Source organism: Moschus berezovskii, chromosome 7 (genome assembly GCF_049115385.1).
Source record: "Moschus berezovskii isolate FMDL1 chromosome 7, NW_MosBer_1.0, whole genome shotgun sequence".
Taxonomy (NCBI): Eukaryota; Metazoa; Chordata; class Mammalia; order Artiodactyla; family Moschidae; genus Moschus; species Moschus berezovskii.
Window position 1 is genome coordinate 72,623,888 of NC_142466.1, and position 20,214 is coordinate 72,644,101.

General features: G+C 44.4%; 1 protein-coding gene across 4 annotated transcripts in view; it reads left to right on the plus strand.

Annotated features, from left to right (window-relative positions):
• Positions 1 to 20,214, plus strand: part of INVS (inversin) — a 135,223-nt gene that overhangs the window by 109,840 nt on the left and 5,169 nt on the right. For 3 of the 4 annotated variants that reach the window (XM_055427149.2, XM_055427150.2, XM_055427153.2), the window contains 2 exons: positions 277 to 563; positions 13,321 to 14,038. In XM_055427149.2, the coding sequence (XP_055283124.2) occupies positions 277 to 563; positions 13,321 to 14,038 (1,005 nt within the window). The remainder of the gene's footprint in view (positions 1 to 276; positions 564 to 13,320; positions 14,039 to 20,214) is intronic. The other variant, XM_055427154.2, reaches the window with a different exon arrangement.

Sequence of the window (20,214 nt, forward strand, 5' to 3'; positions counted from 1 at the left end):
TTGTTTTCTGAATGTTGAGCTTCAAGCCAACCTTTTCACTCTCCTCTTTCACTTTCATCAAGAGGCTTTTGAGTTCCTCTTCACTTTCTGCCATAAGGGTAGTGTCATCTGCATATCTGAGGTTATTGATATTTCTCCCAGCAATCTTGATTCCAGCTTGTGCTTCTTCCAGCCCAGCGTTGTGGTAGCTCCTTTTAAAAATCAAATCTCATTCAGAAATACTTGAATAGGTAACGCTCTGAATTTTTTCCTCTTTGCCCTTGGTTTTGTTCCCAGGAAACGAGAAGAAGAAAACAAGCGAAGAGAGGCAGAACAGCAGAAAGGAAGGCTAAGCCCAGATTCCTGCAGACCCCATGCTCCTCTCTGTCTGCCCAGCACCCAAGCTGAGCCCCACAGACAGAGCCGAGCCCCCAGCAAACAGGCCCCCTGCCGCAACAAGGCCCAAGGCCCTGAGCTTAAAGCCTGCAGACGATCTCCAGGTAGAGGGTCTCCAATCAGAGCCCCCGAGAAGGAGCAGCAGCTCTCCCCAGATTTGCAGAGAACAGAACCCAGAAAACCAAATGGTAAGTGTATTGCCTTGCAATTCAGTGCTAACCCATGGACTGTGGGCTCTTTTGTTTCATATTATTTAGACCATTTATATTTAAGATAATTATGTCAGCACTTAAGTCTGCCACTATATCGTTTATTTTCTGTTTATTTCTTCTGTTTCTCTTTTCTTCCCTTCCTGTTGTATTTCCTCAAATTCTTTCTTAGCTTAGGATAGTTATATAGCAGTCCCTTTCCGTTCCGTTCCGTCGCTCAGTCGTGTCCGACTCTTTGCGACCCCGTGGACTGTAGCCTACCAGGCTTCTCCGTCCATGGGATTCTCCAGGCAAGTATACTGGAGTGGGTTACCGTTTCCTTTACCCATGTTAATTAAAAATGCCTCTTATTTTTTAGCTCTCAGAGTGAATGCTCCTTCCTCTGACACTCATGCATTCCCACCAAAGGAAACTTTTTTTTCATTCTATATGCTTCCACAGCTTTCCCTTGCATCCCTGTTGTAAAGATCATCACCTTGCACTGTTAGTGGATTACTGGCTTACTTGTCTGTTTTTTCCATTAGACTACACAACCTGTAAAATCAGGATTGCTTCAGTTATCTAATGCTGTGTAACAGACTACCCTAAAACTAAGTGATTTACAATAACAGTTTACTGTTTCTCATGATTCTGTAGGTTGGTCTCGCAGTTCCTCTTCAGGCATCATCTACACTCACTCATGTGGCTACATTCAGGTCGAGGTCAGTTGAATTGGTTGGCCTAAGATGGACGGACTTGAATATCTGGCAGTTGATGGTGGCTGTCAGCTGGGATTCCTTGACTCTTTTACAAGGCCTTTCATCCTCCCATAGGCTAGATTGGCTTCCTTACACAGTGATCTTGGACATCATTCTAACAAAGCACAGGAAAAAGCTATAAGACTTCTTGAGGAATAGGTTCAAGAATGTGCACACCACATTTTGTTGATCAAAGCAAGTTGTATGACCATCCCAGACTAAATAATATAAAGAAATAGGATCCATCTTTGCATACTAAGATGGGAGTAATTTTTGGCTATTAAACAATCCATCATAGTTACCTTTTGGTCACAGATTATTCACATTTCTCCCACATGTAAAATGTTTCACCCCTTATCTTAGGACCCAAAACTCTCATCAGTTAACGCATCAAGTTTGAAGTCTGGGATCTTGAGACCTGTGTGAGATTCACCATGTGTGAGTCTTTCTGATTCAGAGAGCAGTCAACGAGAATACACACTGGCCAACACATGCATCCAACAAGCAATGGTGAGATAAGAACAGAATCCCAGGTGGCTCAGTGGTAAAGAATCCACCTACTAGTGCAGGAGATTTGGACTTGCTCCCTGGGTTGGGAAGATCCCCTAGAAAAGGAAATGGCAACCCACTCCAGTATTCTTGCCTGGAAAATTTCATGGACTGAGGAGCCTGGTGGGCTACAGTCAATGGGGTCACAAAGAGTCAGACACGGCTGAACAACCGTGGATGCATGCAAACCACAATAGATACTCCTGTTCCAAAAGAGGAGAAATTGGTGCATAGCAATGACTAGTCCATAGCAATTCTGAAAGCCACCTGGTTATACATTAGCAAGGCCCCTACTCTGAGGTATGAAATATGCCTTGATTGAGGTCTGGGTTTACTCCTCTGTGTGTTTTCTATGCCATGTTCATGTTGGCTCTGGGCTGTGCCACCTGGCTTGTTGGCCCTGCTGAGAAGTCTTCCTTTTCAATGAGACGTAGCCCGTGTTTGCAGCTGAGTAGCTTTCTTAGCCTGTTTCCAGCATAAGAGAAATTGAGGTCCCAGAGGCTCCTTTCTGTTTGAAACTGCCTCCATAAGTCAAGCTGGTGGTACGCTCAGTGATATAATTATTTTAAAAAATTCATGGATCTCCTATGAATCTGATTGAGTTCACTTCATGTTCCAAAACCACATCATTATTTTTCAAATAGGCCTTTCTCTACTTTGGGTGGCTCACGCTACTATGGAAAAATGCCCTTGGGATTCTTAGAAGTTCTTTTGTCTAGCTAAAAGGGCCACAATGTACCATCTTTAATATTTATGAGATCTTAATAAAGGGTTACACAGCCATACTCTTGATTTGATCTTTATCTCTAGGTCATATTTTACTATGAGACTCTTTTGGTGGCTGGAAAAAAAGATAATTTAAAACAGTTTTCTATCCTAACCCAGCACTGGGCTTTAGTTACTGTAAATTCTTCTTGTAAGCTGAGAAGTTCTTTCTTTATCTTATTTCTTTCTCTCTGTGTGTGCGTGCTAAGTTGCTTCAGTCATATCCAACTCTATGCAACCCTATAAACTGTAGCCTGCCAGACTTCTCTGTCCATGAGTATTCTCCAGGCAAGAATACTAGAGTGGGTTGCCATGCCCTCCTCCAGGGATCGAACCTGAGTTTCTTATGTCTCCTGCACTGGCAGGTAGGTTCTTTACCACTAGCACCACCTGGGAAGCCCTCCTTCTCTCCACACCTTATCATATGCAGCTAAAAAATCCAGTTGATATTTTCTTCAGCATTCCTTCTGGAAAGCTCCTAAGCCATATCTATAAGTTCATTAGGTGTATTTTCTGTCTTCCAAGTTACTGCAGGTGACAGTTTTGCCAATTATCATACCACTGAACTACACGGTTCACTTTTTTCCAGACTCCTGTAGCAACTCCTGTAGCAACTTCCAATAGCACTTTTCTAGTCTTCGCTGATCGTTTCTTCATTGTCTTTCTAACCTCTGCTCACCAGCCAGTCCCAAAGTCAGTGCTTTGGGTTTTTGCTAGGCCAGCAAGCCTCTTTTTTAGGTATCAGTTTCTGTGTTGATTATCTCCAGTGGCATAACACCCCACCCTCCAAACTAAGTGGCTTAAAACAATGCTTTATTATTTCTCACAGTTCTGTGGGTTGGTTGGGCAGTTCCTCTACTGGATCAGCTGGGCTTGCTTTTGTAGCTGTTAGAAGGGTGGTCAGGCTAGAAAGTCCCAATGTCTTCCTTCACATTTCTGACAATTGGTGCTGGCTAGTGGCGATTGGTGTCTCAGTTCTCTTCTACATGCCCTTTCATCCTCCAGTAAGTTAGATCATCTTACTTGCATACTATTCTCAGGGCAGTGTCCTGAAAAAGGAAAGCAGAAGGTACAGGCCCTTTTGAGGCCTGGGCTTCAAAACTATCACATCCCTTCTACTACATTCTGTGGATTAGAGCAATTTACAAGGCCAGCCGAGTTCAAGAGAGTGGAGACATAGACATATCACAAAATCACATTTGAAAGGTGAGTGGATCCTCAGATGGGAAGAATCCTTGGCCATTAAACAGTCTATCAGAAGGACCAATATGTCTCTCACTTCTGTATCCCAGCAGGGTGTCGGGCACATGAGAGATATAATAAGCATTTGTTGAATATATATCTGTATGGTACTGGCTAAGTGCTTGAGATTCAGTGGGTATGACTAGTGGGAGTATCAGTGGCCCTTACATTTGGAACATGCACAGTGGCTAAGGCAGCAAACTCTGTTTGCTTACCTCTTTCCTTACCCCAGTTATGTATTTTCAGTTATTTACTATGTCATCATTTAGATATCCCCAAGGTATCTCAGACTCAACCTGTCCAAGATAGAATTGATCATGATTTCATGTAAACCTGTTCCTGATATTGGTTAATGACATATTCATCCATCTGTATGTCCATCCCAGGAGTAAAAGCTGATCATTATCTTCTTTTCCTTTACCACTCAAAATCCAGTCTGTCACCAGGTCTTGTCACCTTTACTTCATAAATATCTTCCAGATCCATTCTGCATATCTCATATACTACCACCACATAGTCGACCTAACATTTGTTTACCTTCATCTCTGTCTTGGACTATTGCAGTAACTTCCCAGCTGGTCTTCCTTATCTACTCTGATTCCTCTAATCCATTTTCTTCTCAATATGTGAGCATATCAGTGCCTTCAAACGTGAAATCCCATCAAAGCCTTGTAATCAACACTTCTCCACGGAACCTGGTTCCTTTTGTTGGAGATGATAATGGAAACCAAGATCTGAGTGCTCGGTGTGTATACCACTATTGGACTGTCATTGCTCCTAAGCCCTTTCAACAGAGAGAACTGAGAAATATTTATATCTGTTTGGCATCTGTTTGTGTGTGTGTGTATCACACACACAGTGTTTTCATACCAATACCTCCAATTGCATTTGACACCACAGATTTTATTCTAGCTTTTATCTTTTTTATTTGAAATTTTTTTCTCCAGCTGACAGATCTGGCTTCAGTTATCTGTGATATATATGCTTATTTGTTCAATCCTATTATACACATAAAGTAGTTTTAGAATTGCCATCCCATACCCCTTTGAGAAATAAATTTACCAACTAGAGCTCAGTATTTTCATATATTCCTTAGTCTTACAGTAGTCAGCCAAAATATGATTTTACCAAGTTACTTTGGTAAATTCCCTTCTCCACATTTTAGTGTGGTTACCTCATCTATTTGTAATAGTGTTAGGTTTATTTGTTATTATTTTATTCCATGAATTCTTTCCCACGCCCTATCTGATTCTAATTGCTGTTTTTTTGTGTTTTTTTTGGTAGTGGGTACTTGACATTTTTTCATAATTATAAAATTAGTTAATGTATATTACCAAAAAATTTAAATCAGAGAAAAAAACAAAGAAGAACAAATAAAACTCCTAAAAATAAACAAAAATCTTTTTAAAAAATTTTAAAAGTAAACAATTATACAAACCCTTCTAATTTTTTTTTTTTTACTTTACAATATTGTATTGGTTTTGCCATCAGTTCAGTTCAGTCGCTCAGTCGTGTCCGACTCACCGCGACCCCATGAATCACAGCACGCCAGGCCTCCCTGTCCATCACCAACTCCCGGAGCTCACTCAAACTCGTGTCCACAGAGTCGGTGATGTCATCCAGCCATCTCATTCTCGGTCGTCCCCTTCTTGTCCCGCCCCCAACCTTTCCCAGCATCAGAGTCTTTTCCAGTGAGTCAACTCGTCGCATGAGGTGGCCAAAGTATTGCAGTTTCAGCTTCAGCATCAGTCCCTCCAATGAACACCCAGGATCGATCTCCCTTAGAATGGACTGGTTGGATCTTCTTGCGGTACAAGGGACTCTCAAGAGTCTTCTCCAACACCACAGTTCAAAAGCATCAATTCTTCGGCGATCAGCCTTCTTCACAGTCCAACTCTCACATCCATACGTGACCATGGGAAAAACCATAGCCTTGACTAGACTGACCTTTGTTGGCAAAGTAATGTCTCTGCTTTTTAATATACTATCAAGGTTCGTCATAACTTTCCTTCCAAGGAGTAAACGTCTTTTAATTTCATGGCTGCAATCAGCATCTGCAGTGATTTTGGAGCCCAAAAAAATAAAGTCTGACACTGTTTCCACTGTTTTTCCATCTATTTCCCATGAAGTGATGGGACCAGATGCCATGATCTTTGTTTTCTGAATGTTGAGCTTCAAGCCAACCTTTTCACTCTCCTCTTTCACTTTCATCAAGAGGCTTTTGAGTTCCTCTTCACTTTCTGCCATAAGGGTGGTGTCATCTGCATATCTGAGATTATTGATATTTCTCCCAGCAATCTTGATTCCAGCTTGTGCTTATTCCAGCCCAGCGTTCCTCATGATGTACTCTGCATATAAGTTAAATAAGCAAGGTGACAATATACAGCCTTGACGTACTCCTTTTCCTATTTGGAACCAGTCTGTTGTTCCATGTACAGTTCTGACTGTTGCTTTCTGACCTGCATACAGGTTTCTCAAGAGGCAGGTCAGGTGGTCTGGGATTCCCATCTCTTTCAGAATGTTCCACAGTTTATTGTGATCCACACAGTCAAAGGCTTTGGCATAGTCAATGAAGCAGAAATAGATGCTCTTCTGGAACTCTCTTGCTTTCTCCATGATCCAGCGGATGTTGGCAATTTGATCTCTGGCACCATACATTGATATGAATCTGCCATGGGTGTACATGTGTTCCCCATCCTGAGCCCCCAGAAAATTGTGGACATCCTGTTTTGAGGTATTCTTACATCATTTCTTTGTTATCAACAAAAGTGTTAATAGCTGCTTATTATTATATCAGATTATGAATACAGCATGCTTTGTTTAATCAAGCCTGTGTTGCAGAATATGTAAACCAAACAGCTTTTCATATAAAGTTTTGTGTTTATCTCTAATATTTATAGCTCTTTAAACTTGCTGCCAAACTTCTTACCAAGAAGGTTGAAGAAGTTTGTTCCACCCTTTCTAAAGCAAAAACAAAAAACTCTCTCCAAACACTTAGGCAAATAATAGTTTTACTAAATCCTAGTTAGTAAGATGAAATTTTGTCATAGTTTTATTGGCTTTGTGTATTTATTTTCTGGATTATTCACTAACATCCTCTGTCAATTTTTATATTGGTTTTTCATTTTCTTAATAGTTCTAAAATCTTTTTATACAATGAGGATAGTAACCTTTCTCTGTCATATATAATAAACTTTTTTGCATACCCTAAAATTGTTTCATTTTTTCTTCTGAGATTTTCTCTTTGTGGTTTTATGCCAAGAAAACATTTTTCTCACTTTAAAATAAATATTTATTTTCTAATTTTTAATATCTCATATTTAATTTGTTGTATAGTGAGTTTTTAATTGAATGGTTTCTTTTTAGAGAATAAGTGGTCATGCTAGCCATAAACATTGAGCCATCTGGAGCTACTGTGCTGGCAGTAGGCTTGTGAACAGTGGCTTCTGGAGAGCATAGTGTTGCTCTCTGGGGTCATGCCCAGGGTCTGTGAGCACCTCATCTGATTCAAAATGCCATCTTTATTTTTGTAAATGGGAATATTTTTAACTTTCTGTTCTTTCTCACTGATCTGTCTCTACTAATACCCAAATCACATTATTTGTGTCATTATTAGTTATTAGTTTGTAATAATATCTGTTAATAATAGTCTCTTCATTATTTGTCTCTTTGTGATAGAGTTTGCTTTTTTTAAAAGGTTTTAAAATTGTACTTATCTATTTTTGGCTGGGTCTCCATTGCTGTGTGGGCTTTTCTCTAGTTGCGGCAAGTGGGGTGACTCTCTAGTTGTGGTGTGTGGCCTTCTCATTGCAGTGAGAGATGCACTGGCTTCCCTGGTGGCTCAGAGGTTAACGCGTCTGCCTCCAATGCGGGAGACCTGGGTTCGATCCCTGGGTCGGGAAGATCCCCTGGAGAAGGAAATGGTAACCCACTCCAGTATTCTTGCCTGGAGAATCCCATGGATGGAGAAGCCTGGTAGGCTACAGTCCACGGGGTCGCAAAGAGTCGGACACGACTGAGCGACAGAACAGAACAGAACAGAACAGAACAGGCCATTGCAATGGCTTCTCCTGTTGTGGAGCACAGCTCTAGGGAATGCAGGCTTCAGTAGTTGCAGCCCTCAAGCTCAGTAGTTGTGGCTTCCAGGCTTTAGAGTACTGGCTCAATAGCTGTAGCACAAGGGCTTAGCTGCCCCGCAGCATGTGGGATCTTCCCGGATCAGGGATTGAATTCTGTGTCTCTCATATTGGCAGGCAAATTCTTTACCACTGAGCCACCAGGGAAGCCCTAGAGTTTGCTTTTTAGAGCAGTTTTAAGTTCACAGCAAAATAGAGCAGAAAGTCCAGAGAGCTTCCATATACTCCTACTCACAAATGCATATATTCCTCCATCATCAACACCCTACACCAGAGTAGCATATTTGTTAACAATTGATGAACCTACACTGACACATCTACTTCTGCTTCATTGACTACGCTAAAGCCTTTGACTGTGTGGATCACAACAATCTGTGGAACATTCTTAAAGAGAAGGGAATACCAGATCACCTTACCTGCCTCCTGAGAAACCTGTATGCAGGCCAAGAAGCAACAGTTAGAACCAGACATGGAACAACAGACTGGTTCCAAATAGGGAAAGGAGTACGTCAAGGCTGTATATTGTCACCCTGCTTATTTAACTTATATGCAGAGTACATCATGCGAAATGCCAGACTGAATGAAGCATGAGCTAGAATCAAGATTGCTGGGAGAAATATCAATAACCTCAGATATGTAGATGAAACCACCCTTCTGGAAGAAATCAAAGAGTAACTAAAGAGCCTCTTGATGAAAGTAAAAGAGGAGAGCGAAAAAGCTGGCTTAAAACTCAACATTCAAAAAACGAAGATCATGGCATCCGGTCCCATCACTTCATGACAAATAGATAGGGAAACAGTGACAGACTATTTTCTTGGGCTCCAAAATCACTGCAGATGGTGACTGCAGCCATGAAATTAAAAGATGCTTACTCTTTGGAAGAAAAGCTCTGAAAAACCTGGACAGTATATTAAAAAGCAGAGACGTCACATTGCTGACAAAGGTCCATCTAGTCAAAGCAATGGTCTTTCCAGTAGTCATGTATGGTTGAGAGAGTTGGACCATAAAGAAAGTTTGGCACTAGAGAATTGATGCTTTTGAACTGTGTTGTTGGAAAAGACTCTTAAGAGTCCTTTGGACCACAAGGAGATCAAACCAGTCAATCCTAAAGGAAATCAGTCCTGGATATTCGTTGGAAGGACTGATGCTGAAGCTGAAGCTCCAATACTTTGGCCACCTGATGTGAAGAGCTGACTCATTGGAAAAGACCCTGATGCTGGGAAAGATTGAAGGCAGAAGGAGAAGGGGACAACAGAGGATGAGATGGTTGGAGGGCATCACCGACTTGATGGACATGAGTTTGAGCAAGCCCTGGGTGTTGGTGAAGGATAGGGAAGCCTGGAGTGCTGCAGTCCATGGGGTCGCAAAGAGTCAGACACCACTGAGCAGCCAAACTGAACTGACACTGATACATCATTATCACGCAAGTCCAGTTTACAACAGCATTCATGCCTGGTGTTACACTTTCTGTGGGTTTTCACAAATGTATAACTTGTATCCTATATTGTATCATACAGAATAGTTTTACTGCTTTTATCAGGGGTCTCCAGAGAAACAGAACCAATAAAATAGACAAATAGATAGACAGACAGACAGACAGATAGATTGGTGGGCAAGCAGGCAGACATTAAAGCAGATTTGGTATGGATTGCTTGTTTGATTATGGACGCTGAGAAGACCCACAGTCTGGCATCTGGAAGCCAGAGACCAGGAAAGCTGGCAGTGTGACTCAGTGAGTCTGAAAGCTTAAAAACAAGGGAACAGATGCTCTGAGTCTGAGTTCAAAGTTTTAGAAATCGAGGGGCTGATGGTTTAAGTCGTTGTGCTCAGTTGTGTCTGACTCTTTGTGACCCCATGGACTGTCACCTGCCAGGCTCCTCTATCCATGGAATTTTCCAGGCAAGAATACTGGAGCGGGTTGCCATTTCCTGCTCTAGAGGTCCTTCCTGACCCAGGGGTTGAACCTGTGTCTCTCCTGCATCTCCTGCATTGGTAAGTGGATTCTTTACCACTGAGCCACCCAGGAAGCTTGGTCCAAGTCCTGGTGCAAGTCCAAAAGTCTGATAAACAGGAACACCTGTGTCCAAGGGCAGGAGAAAATGGGTGTCCCAGCTCTAGCAAAAAAGGAAAATCACCATTCATCCACCATTTTTTTCTGTTCAGGCCCTAAGTAGATTGGACTATGCCAGCCTGCCTTGGTGAGGGTGGTCTTCTTTATTCAGATTACCAATTCAAATGCTGATCTCTTCCAGAGACACCCTCACAGACACACCAAGAAATAGTGTTTTACTAACTATCTGGGCATCTCTTACACCAGTCAAGTTCTCATTAAATTAACTGTCATCCTACCCTAAAAATCCACTGTGCTCTGCCTGTGCATCACTCTTTTTCCTGAACCCCTGGTAACCGCTGAGCCACTTAGTATCTCCATAATTTTCCCTTTTTCCAGAATGTCATATAGTTGGAATCATACAGTATATGGCCTTTTCTTAGTGACCTCCTTCACTTATTAATATGTATTAGTCCTACTGCATGCAAGGATAGTAATATTTCACTTCATAATATTCTGTGTGACTGGGTAGCTCATTTTGGTACACGTTCATTTTTTAAAAACTCATTTTCTTTTAGTTCACTCCTTTTTATTGCTGAATAATATTCCATTGTCTGGATATAGCACAATTTATTTATATGTTCACCTACTGAAGGACATCTTGGGTGCTTCAGGTTTGGGCAGTTATGAATAAAGCTACTATAAACACCCATATGCAGGACGTTGGGTAGACATAAGGTTTTAATTCATCTGGGAAGATACCAAAGAGCAGGATTGCTGGATTGTATGATAAGAATATGTTCTGTTTCGAAAGAAACTGCCCAACAGTCTTCCAAAGCAGCTGTACCATTTTGCATCCCACCAGCAATGAAGGAGAGTTCCTGTTGCTTCTCGCCCTCATCAGCATCTGATGTTGTCAGTATTTTTTATTTTTACCGTGTGTAGTGGTATCTCATGGTTATTTTCAGTCACTGTGGTCTTCTGTTTTGTTTTGGTGCATGTGAAACATTTAATGAGTCTGAGAGTGCGGTTTGGAAGGTTTTACTCAGGAAAGCATCTCTCCCTCCTCGTCCTGCTGCTCACTTCCCGTTTCCCTCATCTCTGTCCCTTCCCCACTCCGTCCTTGTAGGGATCTAGTCTCTTCAGTTTCCAGATTATCCTTCTGTACTTGTTTTGTACAATTGAGCAGGTGCAAGTCTATTTTCTTATATACCCTTCCTTCATACATGAATAATATACATATTGTTCCACACGTAAGAATAGTTATTTTAAAGTCTGTTTCTGAAAACACGTTGTCTGGATAACCAGGGTGTCTGTTTTATTGTCTATTCTCTCTCCCTCTCTCCTTCTCTCAATTCTGTCTTGTATCATCTCCCTGTATATTTTTCACTAAGTACTGGACCACTGAGTATAAAAAATTAGAGAAATAACTTAAAGCCTAGCATGGTATGATTAATAATTCCTCCAGGGCGGATTTACATTGACTTCTGTCAGGCGTTTAGGAGAAAGAGCAATCCAAGGTCACCTTAATGCAGTCCCAGAACTGAGATGATGCAGAGTTGGGCTTTCAGTGCTGGCAAGGGTCAGTCCACTGCCAGTTCACCTTTTCTCCCTGGAACAGCCATCGAGGGGCCCAATCAAAAACAGTGCTCCTTGGCAGAATCTGGACTCCAAGTTTTGTCCTCCAAACCTCAAGGAACTTATTTCCTTAGGGATATGTAGCCCCAGATGCCTTGTCCCATGCCTCTCCTGGTCATGGGATTTTCTTGGATCTTGGCCTTGTTTGTTTGTTTTTCTGCCTTGTTAGCTCTTCAGTGCCTCAGACAGGTGCATGCATGCTAAGTCACTTCAGTTGTATCTGACTCCTTGCAACCGCATGGACTGAGCCCACCAGGTTCCTCTGTCCATGGGATTCTCCAGCAAGTATACTGGAGCGGGTTGCCATTTCCTTTTCCAGGAGATCTTCCCAACCCAGGGATCAAACTGATGTCTTTTGTATCTCTTGCATTGGTAGGCATTACCGCTAGCGCCACCTGGCAAACAGGTGGTTGTAATAGTTTAGCTTTTTGATTGTCCTTATTGGTGCTGCTGCTGCTGCTGCTGCTAAGTTGCTTCACTCGTGTCCGACTCTGTGCGACCCCATAGATGTTAGCCCAACAGGCTCCCCCGTCCCTGGGATTCTCCAGGCAAGAACACAGGAGTGGGTTGCCATTTCCTTCTCTGAGGCAGAAGTTCCTTCACTGTTTATTACTTTAAGACTAACATTTTCATTTTAGATAATTTAGTTAAACTTTTTGCTCTGATTTTGTACTTCTTTCGTGTGTTTAATGAGTGTGTTTTGTGCACATGTATGTGCACATGCACACTGTTCTATTAGTTGACATTTTTGTTGATCTAATCTTGTTATTTTTTCTCTGTTAACTATCCCTCCTAGTAGGCTGTTTCCTTATGTATTTTGTAATTTTGGATTGCAATTGCAAAGTTCTTTTTAGGAGGTCCCCTCTGTGCGACCTGTGTTTGCTTCTATGAGGTCCCCTGCAATACCATCATCCTGAGTCTAATTTTTATATTAATTTTTCCTCTGTGTTGAGAATAAATGAATACCGAACCTATGTGAGGCACACAGCACTTTGGTTTCAAACTCTCATGGATGACCCTTCACCCTATCTGGAACCTAGCCTGAGACAAATTTCTTTATCATCTTCTAGTGCTGGGAAGATATTTTTATCTGGATTATCATTTCCCAAGAGTTTACTGCCTCAAGAGTCCTGACTTCATGCAACGTCCTGTTTCCAGTTAACTTTCTGCCTGCAAAGCTTGTCTTCTGTTCTTATCTGGATGTTAAAACAATCCATTATTTAATAAGACCAGCCATTGCCCACTTCACCACTACCACCTGCCTGATAGTTGCTGGATCAGCTCACAAGCTTATTACTAGAGTTCTCGGTTTTCTCTTTTGTTTTTGGCCCCCAGGGACTTCTTTTATTTTTCTTGAAGGCACTATGGTGCTTTGATAATAACATTTATTATATTTTAGTCAGAATTTCTAGGTTTCTATAGGGGAAGGCTTTCAGGTTGTCTAACCTACCATTACTAGAAAAAGAAGTTAAACAGTTTTTCCTAATCATACTGTCACTATCATGGTGACACGAAAGGAAAAGTCTGAATATCTTTTTGGTGAACAAGTAAGCAAAACTGCCCAACCCTGTAAGTTTTGGACAATAATGGTTCCTCCCCTTCTTCCTTGTCTCCCCAAGAAATAGCCAGAGAACATTCTAAAGGCCGATCTGCCTGTGTCCACTTCAGCCCCAGTGAAGGCAGTGATGGGAACAGGTGTCCGGGAGTCTCCCCTGCCGAGAAGCCCAGAGGTGAGACAGCTGGTGAGCAGCACTGTGACAAGGGGAAAGGCCCCTCCAAGCAGCCCTCCCACGTCAGGGGGGCCGGGCCCGATGCGGAAGGCGAGGAGCCCAGCCGAGCAGCTTCAAGCCTTCCACAGCAGGACAGCCACTGGAAGGCCAGCCGGCGGCAGGACGCAGCACCCAAGGCCATGCGTGCCTCCCCAAAGAGGCGCAGCCAGGAGCTCAGAGGAGGGAGGCGCTCCCCGGCTGGGTCCAGCCGGCCTGGCAGTGCCAGGGGGGAGGCGGTCCACGCTGGGCAGAGTCCTCTCCACCACCGGACGCCAAGGAACACAGTGACACAGGACAAGCTCGCAGGAGGGACTTCCTCAGATTTGCCACCGAGCACAGAGGTGTTGAGATCAGGAGTCAGGAAGCTGGGGACATCGGCTCGGTCTGAGGACACTCGGCTACCCAAGGAGACTGATCCGGCTCCTGGTCCCCTCCCTGGGCAGACTGTGAACATTGACCTTCTCCCCGTAGAGCTGCGGCTGCAGATCATCCAGAGAGAAAGAAGCAGGAAGGAGCTGTTCCGCAGAAAGAACAAGGCAGCGGCGGTCATCCAGCGGGCCTGGAGGAGGTATGAAGGCAGGGCGCCACCATAGCTCTGGCTCTGTGGCTGTCCTCCACCTGACGTGACACTCCCTCTGCTCTGGGACACTTTCTTTATATATACAGTTTTATTTCTGGCTTCTTTGGTTCTTCATAGCTGCATGGGCTTTCTTCTGGTTGAGGTGCGCGGAGGCTTCTCTTTAGTTGTGGAGGGCAGCCTTCTCACTGCGGTGGCTTACTCTTGTTGCAGAGCATGGGCTCTAGAGCACAGACTCAGTAGTGCTGGCACACAGGCTTAGTTGCTCTGAGGCATGTGGGATCTTCCCAGACCAGGGATTGAACCTGTGTCTCCTGCATTGGCAGGTGGATTTTTTTTACCATGGAGCCACCAGGAAAGCCCTCTGTGATACTCTCTAGAGAACTGCATGTGCTGGCCTGACAAGGCCAATTTTACTGAGCCTACCTATGAGATTCATACATGTTTACATCTTAATAATTTATATTAAGCTATTTGGAAGGAAGATAGGAAAGCGCCCAAGATAGTGGAGTGTAAATGAAAAACCGGGAAGCCTGAGTTTCAGGGGAAGCTCTAACACGTTATCTGACCTAGAGCAATGGCCTCCCTGACCCTCGGTTTCCTCCTCTGTAAAATGGTGTTTAACAATTGCTGCAACCTGTCCTGCTTTTATGACAGGTTGCTGGAATGAGATAACGTGTGCTTTTAAGTTCTAAAGCACTGCACATGTAAGATAATTTTCCCTCTTTACTCCTCAGGAATTAGATACAGTGCATTGAGTGACTGAAAGTTATCATAGAAACCTGTGTGAGCTCAGAATGTGGAGTGGGTGCTGGGAGTGGTGGGGGGTGCTTCTTGAAGTACTGAGATGAATTCACCAGGGTGTAAGTCTGGGAAGACTGCAGAAGTCCTTTGCTTCAGGTTTTCACATCTCTCATAATCCCTTTCACACTGCAGGCCCTCCTAGGGCTCCAATCCAGATTAGGCCTTCCAGTGATGACCACACCCAGGGGGAGGGCCAGACCCGTCATGGGCAGGTGGGAGCCATGCGGTCTCCGTCTTGATAGAGAGGAAGCTTGATGGGGGAACAAAGCAATCAGTGTGAGCACAGGTGTGCCACGTATCAGTGCCCCTGTTGGGAGATCAAAGTGCCAGAGACCCTAAGGCTGGCAGAGGGAGAGCTGAGGGTCTTGGGAGGTCCAGGGAGAAGCCTCAAGGATCTTTGTGCTGAAGTCTCCTAACCCAGAGCCCAGCGACCTGCCTGGGGCCTGCACGGTCTTCACTGTAGGGTATCCTCATGTCTGCTTAGGCTCGTGGCTGCTTACAGTCACCTCATGCCTGATCTCCTCAGCTCTCTCAACCATGCTACAAGCTGACATGACAGGCATTCGATCCCTGGTTTTCAGACAAGCAGATGTTCTCAGGAAACAAGGCTGGCCCTAATGGTCAGCCCCAGCACTTGAAGTTCTGACTTAAGTCCAGGTATCTTTCCCTTAGGTTCTCTGTGAAGGTAGTGTGTGCCATGGTCAAAATAATGGAGGCACAGGCCAACCTCACGCTGTTCACCTCAGAACAGACTGGAGAAGAACAGGCTGTCTGGATGGTCTCACCGCATCAACATGTTTTTATAATGTTATGGGGTTGGTTGTTATCACTGTTACTAATACCAGCAGTTGCAGTCATCTGGCACTCCCGCCAGACACTGCTGTAAGTAGTTGTATTAACTTGTGTAATCCTCACAGTAACGCTGTAAGGGATACCGGGGACACTGTTCTTCCCCCCGTCCCACGTGGAGGAGACAAGCACAGGGAGGTTCATCAGCCAGCCCCGCTTACAGAGCTGGTGTGTGCCAGTACTGGCCTCCTACTCAGACCGGTGACCTCTGAAGCCAGATAGGAAGGGTCCTTGCTCCCCCATCTTGGGTGTTCTGCCAGGACATACACTGGCTACCATCCCAGAGGAACTTCTTGTTAAGTATCTCAGCTGAAACCTGGGATCCAAACAAGCCTGTGAGGCTTGCCACGTCGGGCCCCACAGCTGCTCCCCAGCTGCAGGGCCTCCCTGTCAGGCTGTCCTCTGGCTCCTTTGAAGAGTCAGCAGCTGACAGATCCTGTCAGCCAGTGTCCGCAGCAGCAAACGAGCCTTCAGTGATTCTCCTCAAGAACAGTGGACTCACAGTCTTTGCGCCCACCTGGGGAGGCAGTTACACAGGCCCCTCTAGTTGCACCCTGTGCATTTCTGAGTCCTGGGACATCAGCTCCAAAAGGGCTTCTGGGAGGCTGCACACTGTGGCAAGTCCCGTGACAAGCGACAGTTAAAACCCCTTTATTGATTTTGCTATAACCATGTCTGTCTGCTGTTTGAAGCCCAGGAGCCATCAGTGCCATCCAGGACAACATGGGGTGTCCGAGATGTCCTCAGAGGCCCTTAGGGCAGGGGTGGGGAGCACGGCTTAGCACATGAACTCCCATAAACTCAGGTCACTGTCCTAGGACATATGCCCAGGGAAGCAGACAGGTCACCTGAAAACACACCAGACGGGGTGAACAGATTGAACCTGGGACCCAGAGAAAATGAAACTTCGTCTTAGAATGTGAGTTTTATTACCAGTCAAGACTTGACTATTTTAAAGGTTGAAACTGGATACTGGACAAGCTAGGCTGGGCTGGAAAGTTGCTGTGGTGAAGAGGAGCTGCTGTGTAAGGCATTTTCATCAGCTCCTCTCCAGCATGTTCTGGAGTAAATAAGCAAGGAGCGGCCAGACCATAACAAGAGCCCTGCACCCAGGCCGAAAAGGACCACTGGGTGTGTTTGGATTCTCAGCAAACCAGGAGTGCACATTCTCCTTGAGAACATGAGACCATCTGACAGACTCAGTCTCCACAACCAGAGTCAATGAGTTGGCAGTTTGTTACAGCTTCAGCCAAGCCCTCGGTTTCCAGCCTCCGCTCACAGAGCAGGGGATATGGAAGAATTGAACTGGGGAGCCATGTTGTCCCATAACGCTTACTTCTCTCTACAATTGGCTTTTTGGAAACATGGTATATTCTAGTAAAGGGGTGCCATGGTTTGTTGTGCTCTGGGGAAAGACAGGAAGAATTATGTAGTTCTACTGAGACCAGCCTTTAAGACAGGAGGGAAGGGCTGCACCAAGCACTGCACAGAGCTTTGAGCACTTGGGAAGAAGGTTCTGTCCCATCTGGTGTATTTTAAGACCGGTCATGCAGCTCCCTGTGGGCGCACCGGGAGGAGTTAATCAGCTGCGGTTAATGAACCCTGGTGCAGCTTCCCTGGGAGGCTGCACAACAGCCAAGGGCTCAATAAGAGCCTCGGGAGAGCACATGGGATAAACACTGGAAGAACACCAGAGATAGATACGGCCGTCACCCCGGTGCCCCTCCGTCTCCCACCCCAGGCTCCACCCTCCAGCAGAATGGTCTTAGAAATCTCTGAGCATCCCCACCAAGAACAGAGTAGAGACCAAGTCATTAGCAGTCTTTGGCTGCTGGACTAGACAAACACTGATTTGAATGTTGGCTTCTCCTGGCTCTGTTAGCCTTTTCCCTCCAATTTTTATTGTGGTATAACTGATATGTGGCACCACGTAAGTTTAACATGTACAGCATAATGACTTGGTTTACATATGTTATAAAACCATTACCACATAAGTTTAGTGAACACCATCATCTCAAATAGGTTTTTTCCCTTGTGATGAGAACTCTTAGGATTTACTCTTTTAAAAACTTTCACTATGTCAGTAAAGAAGTGTTAACTATAGTCGTCACATTGTACATTGTATCCCCAGTACTTATTTGTCTTATAACTGGAAGTTTGTACCTTTTGATCATGTTCCTCCAATTCCCCTCCCCCAATCTCTGATGACCACAAATCTGATTTCTCTATGGATTTTTTTTTTTGTTTTTGAAGATTGCATATGTAAGTGAAATAATACAGTATTTATCTTTAACTGAAATAAGGTCTTCAGGGTTCATCTATGTTGCTGCAAAAGGCAGCATTTCTTTTTATGACTGAATAATATTGTGTATATATATAATACATATATATATTAGAAGAAACACTATGACCAACCTAGGCAGTATATTAAAAAGCAGAGACATTATCTGTTTAGTCAAAGCTATGGTTTTTCCAGTAGTCATGTATGGATGTGAGAGTTGGACTGTAAAGAAAGCTGAGCGCTGAAGAATTGATGCTTTTGAACTGTGGTTTTGAAGACTCTTTGAGTCCCTTGGACTGCAAAGAGATCCAACCATTCAATCCTAAAGAAAATCAGTCCTGAATATTCATTGGAAGGACTGATGCTGAAGTGGAAATTCCAATACTTTGGCCACCTGATAAGAAGAACCGACTCACTGGAAAAGACCCTGATGCTGGGAAAGATTGAAGGTGGGAGAAGGGGACGACAGAGGATGAGATGGTTGGATAGCATCACTGATGCAATGGACATGAGTTTGAGTAGGCTCCAGGAGTTGGTGATGGACAGGGAGGGAAGTGTGGCATGCTGCAGTCCATGGGGTCGCAGAGTCAGACATGACTGAGTGACTGAACTGATAATACATACATAATATACAGTATTCTATTGTGTGTGTATATATATAAAACAACTTCTTTATTCATTCATCCATCAGTGGACACTTACGTTGTTTCCATGTTTTAGCTTTTGTAAAATAATGCTGCTATGGATATAGGGATCTCTTCAATGTACTGCTTTCATCTCCTTCAGTTATATACTCGGAAGTGGCAATGTTGGATCATATGGTAGTTCTGTTTTAAATTTTCTACATTTAAAGTAATTACTGGTACGTATGTGCTAAGTTGCTTCATCATGTCCGAGTCTGTGTGACCCTGTGGACTGTAGCCCTCCAGGCTCCTTTGTCCATAGGATACTGCAGGCAAGAATACTGGAATGGGTTGCCATGCCCTCCACCAGGGGCTCTTCGCAACCCAGGGATCGAACCCACGTCTCTCACATCTCCTGCACTGGCAGGCGGGTTCTTTACCACTAGTGCCACCTCAGCCCAATTGTTAGTAGGTAAGGATATACTATTGCCATTTTGTTGTCTTCTGTTTTGTTGATCCATTGTTCCATGGTCCCCTCTTTTTTTGTGTTTTGATGCCTTCTGGTATCAATATGCATTGACTTCTTTATCATGTTCCTTGGTATAATTAGTACAGGTTTTACCCCTGTGATTACCATGAAGCTTATATAAAGTATCTTGAAATATCATTATTTCCTTTGGTATATTTACCTGTGGTTTTTCTTTTTCTTGGTGGGGGGTGGGGGAAGAGTTGTATCCTTGGTTCCTTATGTTGGCATCTATGCATTTGAATAAGCAGTCTCCTCTCCCAAGCTTGCTTTGGCAGAGACAGTTCTTCAACACTGAGCTCAGTTTGGGTTTGTGGATATGTCTGCTGATAATGTACTTGGGCAGGTGGGACTTGCTTTCTCTTTTTGGGCAAGGCCACTGCCTAAGCTCTAAGATTGTGTGGCAGGGGGTGCTGCCATTGCCAACCAAGAACAGTTGGGCAGCACTCCTGCTTTGGTTCCCTGCTCAAGTGAGGCTGTAGGTTGGGCTCTGCAAGTTGTCCGGCTTCTCTGGTCAGGCTTATTTAGTCAAGACTGGCAGTAGGCTGAGCTAGGATTTACCTTCCTGCTCTGGTTGGATAGGACGACGCCCCAGCACCAGCACTGAGTTCCCTGGCCAGACCCAGCCACTAGTTTTATTCTGTAGAGGGGGAAAGCCACAGGCAGTCCTCTCTTCAAGTGCTACTCTAAGGACTATGGGATGGGTTTTAAGGCTTGACTGTACTCTGGTGAGGTCCCCTGGTTGGACGGGCTGAAGGCCGATTCGGCCATGGTGGGGCTTGGAATTACTTTCCCTACCCAGGCAGAGTGGCGGAACTGGTTCCAAAGGTGGCTTATTCGTGATCTTGATTCAAGCTGCCCTGCTCCCCAAGGTCCCTGGCTGAACAATGCTGTTGGCTTTGTGGATGATCGGCTCTGCCTGCTTTGCACTATTCTTGAGCATTGCTGGGCTACACAGCTTCCAGGTGGCCTGGTCAGGAAGCGATGAGAAACTACACTCAGCCACGGGCTGGGCTATGACTCAGCTCTCCTGCAGGGGCAGGGGCAGACTAGGCTCCAAGAACACCAGTGGGCTCCCTGGTCA